Here is an 8,102-nt window from a genome sequence, read left to right as displayed (position 1 = left end):
TAATGGTGGCAATTAAGACACAATTCACTGCATGTTGTGCACGTGCAGGTTACTTGCAATGAGTGGGCCTATCTGTTGTCCCTTTTTGGGCCACGATGACATATATGGAACAGATCCAGCAAAAATTCGTGTGGGCTCAAGTCACACTCGACCCCATAAAACGCCAGAATAAATAGGCTGGCATTTTGCCATCATGTAATCTGAACTTTTTCCTTTATGTACGTGCTGTGTCATTTGTGATTGCTATATTTTCGTAGTCGTACATTAGATATGCATACACACACATGAATGTCGTCTAAAGTGACGGTTTTATTAGTTTCACTATACTCACTAGTTGTGTCAACCAAATAACAGTAGCTACTAGTTGGCTAGCTAATATTACTAGCTATGAGCGCTGGATAACTATTAGCGGCTAACGCATCAAAACATGGCCATCACCTCTATCGTATAGCATATTGCTCCGTGTGTACTTGGCAGCGGAATGGAAATTATAGTATAAATCTATGAAAGAAATCAAGCCATCGGTTCCCTCAAAATTGAAATTAGCAGCTCAAGCTCAGAGGTATAGCCCAAACCTGCATCGGAAGCCATCTCGGACAGAAAATAGCAGAAAATGGACCAGCCATTAGTCAAAAACAACTAGCTAGAGTAAAGGGCCAATATAATAGCTCATTGCTAGGCATGCTAGGGGATCCAAATATGAATGGGCTGTTAGCTTATTAATTTTTAGCTTGGTAATTTTTAACTCTAACTAATAATTAGTTTGAGCCGATCAGAAACAGGCACTATAGCTATACTTATGACCACAAGTTAAGTAGTACTCCCTCCATCCCAAATTGTAAATCGTTTGACTTTTTTTACACCAAATTTGACCACTCGTCTTATTCAAAAAATTTGTGCAAATATAGTCAAATTTTAAGTCATTCTTGAAAAACTTTTATTAATAAACCAATACACAACAAAAAAAAAGTGATATTTTGTACAAAACTTTGAATAAGACAAGTGGTCAAACTTGATATTAAAAAAGTCAAACGACTTATCATTTGGGATGGATTGAGTAAAAAGGAATACCTGAATCTTTGCTCTCCCTCAATTTGTTCCAACACATACAGTAATCCTTTCATCAAATAAATTGTACCATCAATAGAAACAGTTTAGAGGTCCGCACATATACAGAATAGAGAGTCACATAATTAAGCAGAGCTCAAACTTCCCGTAACATAATTTCTGTCCAAAACTTTTACACACAACAAGATCGACACATATACAAAGCCAAAGACATAGGTTCAAACTCACCAGATTGCACGCAATAATATGTGTCCAGAGTTCTTGTCAACCCTTTCTGGTGTAGAACGGAACAATCGTGTAGACGGTCTGCAGGAGGGCGACGACGAGTAAAATGAAGGCAGCCACCATGGAGGTGAACACCCAAGGGTTGCTCAGGTAAGTGTTCATGAAGCTGGCTCGCCACTTGTTCCGTCGCTTCTCGCAGTGGCTGTTTACCATCCAAATCACCTCGCCTAGCTTGCTGTCTGGCTCTGGCGCCACTGCTAACTTTGTGAGGGTGTTGAACATCTCGACCACCTTCTTGTCGCTGCCTACCATGTTTGCAATGATCCCTTGGGATCTTAGAAGAGCCGCATCTCTTTCTGACACGATAATTTTATCCACAAAGGCTATGTACCACCGCATGTAGGAATTGGCATCAGGGTGCAGCCACTCAAATGCCATCAGGTTGAGCAACTCTGCCTCCGTATCGTCGTTAACTTCGAACAGGGGCATGCTCAGCACGCCGTTTTTGAAGCCAACGTCATGGATGTTTTCCATGTTACTCTTCCTGAACTGGATTCCTGCCTCGCTCTGCTCAACCGCGCATGGCATGCGAGTCTCATGTTTATCGGATGGTTTCCATGGTGGAGTGGTGCCACAGTAGCTTTTGTGAAAAATGTCTAGTAAGTGAAGTCCTAGCTCGTCCATGCCTTCACCAAAGCTTGGGTCGACACCCGAAAGAGCTAGCAGCATACCGTTGATCTCTCTAGCTTTCTGTGCTCACCATTAAAACAAAAGCTGTAGTTAGAGGCAAGACACAAACGAAATGCAGTTTTTTAGTCCCCCCAACACCCCCCCCCCCCCACAAAGATATTTTGTAATTTGTAACAACATGCATTCAGCCTCCTTATTTATGACCTCAAATTTCCCAAGCATAGAAATATTCAGTAATTACATGTGATTTTTTGTTTAAATGTGAAGGACTAGAAATGGCGACCAGAGGAGAGTGAATGAGACCTCAAATTTTTACAAAAATATTTGGCTGCTGTCCCAAATCACCGTCAAACACAAGCAAGTACTCGAAACTAAATTACTTAAGCCAACCGGTGACAAGAGCACTTAGATAAAATCCTCGCAACCGTCACTAGTACAGAATTGCTCAAAGCCAGCGCTCGAATATAATTTTTACAGGCGGTTTTAATTAAAGAACGCCTGTGGAAAAAAATTGGCTTACCCGACTACAAAACCGCCTGTGAAAATCAATTTCTACAGGCGGTTTCTTAAGAAATCCGCCTGTAGAAATACATTTGAACTTGAATTTTTTGAGCTTTTCAAATGACCTCGTTTGAAAAACTGTCAAAATGAAAGTTGTAGATCTTGAAAAGTTATGAAACTTTATAGTTGATAACTTTTTCATTTGAAATCATCTTGTCATTGAAAACTACGTTTGAATTTCTCAAATTTGAAATTCAAATTTTGTAAATGACCTCGGATGAAGGAACTACCAATATAAAAGTTGTAGATCTTAAAAAGTTGTAAAACTTTGTAGTTGATGACTTTTTCATTTGAATCCGTTTAGGGCCTCAAATAATCAATTTATGTTTGATTTATGATAGTATGTGGGGAACTAAACTCTAATCCAAACACAACTAAGTGATAGGTGGAGTGGTAGAGGAGGGTACACACGAGGGTGAGGTCTCAAGTTCAAATCCCACCGACCGCGTAGCACGCGATTTTATGTGAAAAAAATGCGCGACTTCATATTTTCTGGATTAGTGGAAAAATTTATTTCCACAGGCCACCAAACACAGGAGGTTCGTCAAACCGCCTGTAAAAAGGGGTTACGAACCGTGTGTACTGCCTAGAAGGCCAATACAACACACGAAACTCAAAACCAAGTACAAATGACCAAGCTGCGTGCAAAAAGAAAACCAGAGCTGCGAAAAATTCACTAGAAAATCTCCTAAAAAAATATTCAACCCAGAGGGCCTGCACAACACGGTGGTGTGCCTGCCTCTGGCTCTGCTCTGTACGCTGGCTTCAGCGAGCACTGGCAAAGGCTGCCGCCTGGGCGAGTTTACCGGCCACGACAAATCTGGGACAACACTAGCTTGAGCACCAACAACCATCCAAATTGGTCCACTCAACTGCACGCTAGGTGCTGGGCAGTAGCTCACGGTGAGCACTTGCTCACGGTCACGTTTTGACCTGAAGCCGTATGGAAGCACACAAAAAAATCGATGAACAGAGAAGGCTTGGTGGTGCTGCTGCGCGCCTCCAAGCAGCTCAGAACAATTACTCACATACAGAGCTCAGCTCTCAGTTGTCCAAGCGACCTGCACTCCTGCTAGGTGGATGAACAAGAGCCCGAGCTCTAGGAACTGAAAAGGGACCGCTCAGAAATCCTACGAAAATCAGACAAAACACTCAACAAAAAAATCTCAGAAAAAGCAAAGAAGAAAATCGACCCAGTACGAATTCAACCTCAAGAAATCATAGCCTGAAATTAATCCAAACTCCAGAAAAAAATCAGACTAAGGCCAAGAATAAGGTTTTCTCTCAAAAACGAAAATCGGATAGATCTACGAGCTCGTGCCAAATTGATTTGAAATAGTGGATGGATTAGTTCAGCACAGGTCCTAACTCATCATGGATCAACCCAAAGCTCCCCAAAACATCTCATACTAAAAAGATGGAGCAAGAAAGGGGGAGAGGGAAGAACGACGAACACAGAACAACCTGACATATGCCTTGGAGAGAGACATATGCCTTGGAGGCAGCCTCCTCTTATTTAGGGCTATTACACATTTCCCATTTGCTCTTGGATATTTTAGAGTAAACCTGTTAGCCACAGAGTCATTCTAGTCCAACCTGACATAGTTGTTATCTCACCGCCAACGTGCCCTTCATGAGGTAGATTAGCCTTGATGCCAACTCCTCGATACCGCCACGTGCCGTCTGTTTCTCTCGGAACCTCCACCCGAGTTTTGAGGCCTAAACCCGCGAAACCTGCCGCGAGTAGCCTACTCCATAAACGTCCCTCACAGATCGACACGTGTCCCCGCCGTCCTTGACCGGTCGGCCCGCCAAGTCTTCTTAAGCCTCGCTCGACTCGCACATCCGCCGTCTTAACCTAGTCAACACGGTCACTCCCATGTACACTTGCAGTTGTCGATGTCCCAAATGTCAACCGCTGCGACTGGTCAGCCAGCCTCCTGGTTCCCTCGGTCTAAGTCTCACGTCTGCCCTTCACTGCTCCAGGTCCATCGGCATGACACGTCTCTACTTGACCTTCTCCTCGTCGTCAACCACCGCCTCCGACCTCCACACCTCCACACCACAAACAATGAGACATATTGCACGACCCAACTCACGCTAATGTTAATCACCAACTCAACCTAGGTCGTAGATCACGTTGACAATCACTCATCACAAATCGAACTACAAGAACATATATCAACCTTGTGCTCGTAAAATGGAAAGATATAAAGTGTTGTGACTGATCAGAATGAGAACGAGAACAAACAACATTAAGGTTGTCGCACAACTGTGACACCAAAGGACAGAAGAGAAAACTAAAACTATAATGAAAGTCTCACAACTACACAAATGATGTAATATAATGCAACTTTGATATAATATGTCCATGTCACTCATCCAAGTTTGTTTGAATATTCTAGTTTTAGATTTCAGAATCTATGAAATTAAGACAATATTATTGGACTATGAATAGTTTCAAAAAAAAAACGTCTCAAATACAAACTAGTAGATCGCATTGAAAACTATAATTTTAGTATAAGTTTGTCTTCATCCAACTACACATTGGTCTCTAGAAATCATTTTGCAGCAGTGATAGCTGTTTGGACTGTACAACTATATACTATCTTTGAACAAAAAACAGAGCACTCTTTGCGGCGAGTAGGGAATGACACAGTTATAAGCTAAGTATGGTTCTCGATATATACGCGGGAAGAGAAGTACATACCAGGAATTTGCCACTAACAGCTAAAAGCTTCTGCAGAATGACTAGAGGTAGTTGGTTTTCCATAGCGATCATGTCTCTCCGTATAGTTGCCCACAATTTATTAAACCCTCCCACACTGAAGACCGGGTCGTTGGTCGCGTAATCAAGCGCCTGAACATTTACATTTAGCGCGGCGGCTAATCCTGACCATAACCACTCCAGCAAGAAGCAGCCATCCATAACCATCATCTCCACAAAGCGACCCTTGTTTGCTCCACGCCATTTCTCATCATCCAGGTCACTGTAGGCAGCCTGGAGCTCATCTGCGACTTCATCGATGGCTGCCACAAACTCCTGCACAGGCTTCCCACACCGGTTGACCATGTGCAGCACGGCCCGGCGCTTGTGCTCCTCCATGGGCAGGAGATGGGGCTCGCCATGGTGCAAGGGCCCCAGTGACACGAACCGAGGGCTGTACGCCTCGCTATTGGTCATGTTCTTCATGAACTGCGGCACCCGATAGATGGAGTGCCGACTCCACCGCGCGCTCTCCACCAAGGGGTTGGCGTCCGCGCGCATCTCCTCCATCTCCATCACCCAGCTGCCGCAACTGCCCTTCTCCATGATTCTCGACAAGCCAAACCCTGCTGACACCTCCAGCAGCTTCTCGTTGGCTTCACCACCACTATAGTGCTCCGGCATCTTGTCCATCGTCTCGATCTCCACCACCAAGCTGCTGCGGCTGTCACTCGCCTTCCCATCGCCTGCCCCCGTCAAAACCGAACCCTCTTCCATTATAGATCCCCTCACACCGCGCGCCCGACTTTATTTGTAGTTGAGTCGTCTCCGATTGCATTGAGCGCTAGCTCGGGCAGCTGTGTTCAGCTCTCTTAACATGGTAGGTACAGCCATCATCGTCGCCTGCTCCTTTGTCACATAATAGTAAAGGCCGAACTGGCCCATTGGCATCACATGTGTCTGGCATGTCCCCATTGCATGCATTATGGCTCGCCAGATGATGGGGCAACGCTGTCAATTCTTTATGGCACGGTGGCACTAGTGCAGGATTATTGAGCATTAATCCTGGTTGGAAAACCCCCTAATCTGGGACCCGGTTCTTGGAAACGGAAGTGAAAATGGACCTTTAATCCTAGTTTCTACTACAAACCGAGACTAAATGTGCCTATGTTTAGTCCTCCTTGGTGTTTTCAATCGATACTAAAGGTTCAAACTTTTTTCTCTATTTCTTCTGTTCATTTTATGGTTTCTTTTCAATTTAATTCTTTTTGGATTCGATTAGCTTTTCGTATACTAATTCTATGCTACTAATATATGTAGGTATAAGGTTCCATTCGAGCATTATACATAAATAACTCACTAAAATGTATGGAACTAAATATATACAAATATTTTAAAGAGATTTTGCATCCATAGAATATGTACATAATAAAGTCACAAAAACCTTGTACTACTCATGTTCTTAGCATTTCTTGCAACCCTAATCTTTCGTCGTTTGTATTCTTTAGGGTCATTGTAGTACACGCCCTTGAGATTTATGACCTGCTGGTCCGTAAAAATCCTAACAACAATTAATGCCTCTTTGAATTGCTTTGATCTGTTCACATCGCAGGACCTTCTGCTTCCTCCATTCAACCTTCAATTCAAATAAAAGGAAAAGTATGAATAATATATATATCAACACAACGGTATAATAAAAAAAATTGTATATTATTTTTTATGTGCTTCGAGAAATTTTGTGGTTCAAACTTGGACTATATATAGGAACTTCTGTTCACAGTTAGAGCGACCAACCAGCAGTCTTAGTTTGTACCTTTAACAGGAACTAAAGGATCACCTTAAGTCCCGGTTTAAGCCACTAACAGGACCGCCACTAACCGAGACTAAAGGTCCCCTCCTACAAAAATTATGGCTGTTAGGCAGGGCACTTTAGCCTCGATTGGTAGCTCCAATCCGGACTAATGTTTTCTTTAGTTTGGGCCCAAAAATAGCCGGGACTAAAGCGTCGAATCGAAAGTCTGCTCTCGTGTGGATCTAGATGAGTCAGAGATGTAAACGGGTTTGTTTGCGAACCTAAATATATTTAATTTCATGAGTAGTACCAACAGAAATTAAACCTGCAGCCCCTAGAGGTCCTGCATCTATAGCCCGTGCACACTTGGGGAAAATCATTGAACTATAGGTATGGACATAAAGGCAGTTTTTTTCCTTTAAGGACATGTGCTCTTATCACATAGACCACTTAATTTGTATTAAGAAATATGCATGCACATATCTCAGTGCAGATTCGTATTAAAAAGTATACATATATATATATCTCAATGTAAATCCTGTGGTCCTTGGTGAGAGCACATGCCTTTGAGGGCATATTTTACCTTCTGAATTCATAGCAGGTGTGCATGGTTGCTTCATAAAACCATTCTCGGGTCTTAGGTACTGTAGCACTTTTGTTTTTATTTGATAATTATTGTCCAATCATAAACTAATTAGGCTTAAAAGATTCATCTCGCGATTTATAGGTAAACTGTACAATTAGTTTTATTTTTATCTATATTTAATGTTCTATGCATGTGCCACAAAATTTGATGTGGCATGAAATCTTGAAAAGTTTTTGGTCAAATTTTTTCCCATGGACTGTACCTAGCTTCAGGCCTTGTTTAGTTCGTAAAATTTTTTGTTTTTGGCTACTGTACCATTTTGTTTTTATTTGCCATCTGTATGCAGCCCTAGCTTATTTGCTGCCTAGATTCATGTGCCTGGTCGAGTGGACTGAGAAGAGCAAAAGATGGGCACTTGTAAGAGCATATTTAAGGAGCTTTCGCATGTGAAGCTGTTTGAGAAATGACCTTAT

The 8,102-nt window shown here is 42.5% G+C and overlaps 1 protein-coding gene across 1 annotated transcript; it reads right to left on the bottom strand.

Moving 5' to 3' along the window:
• LOC8064833 (UPF0481 protein At3g47200) lies at positions 1,119-6,144 on the bottom strand. Its single transcript, XM_002449590.2, has 2 exons — positions 5,255-6,144; positions 1,119-2,043 (listed from the first exon to the last, which is right to left on the bottom strand). The coding sequence occupies exons 1-2, from the start codon at positions 6,026-6,028 to the stop codon at positions 1,333-1,335; spliced, it is 1,485 nt and encodes a 494-aa protein (XP_002449635.2). The 5' UTR covers positions 6,029-6,144; the 3' UTR covers positions 1,119-1,332.

Source organism: Sorghum bicolor, chromosome 5, assembly GCF_000003195.3.
Source record: "Sorghum bicolor cultivar BTx623 chromosome 5, Sorghum_bicolor_NCBIv3, whole genome shotgun sequence".
Taxonomy (NCBI): Eukaryota; Viridiplantae; Streptophyta; class Magnoliopsida; order Poales; family Poaceae; genus Sorghum; species Sorghum bicolor.
Note: the sequence above shows the minus strand (reverse complement) of the source record. Positions and strands in the feature narration are given on the sequence as shown.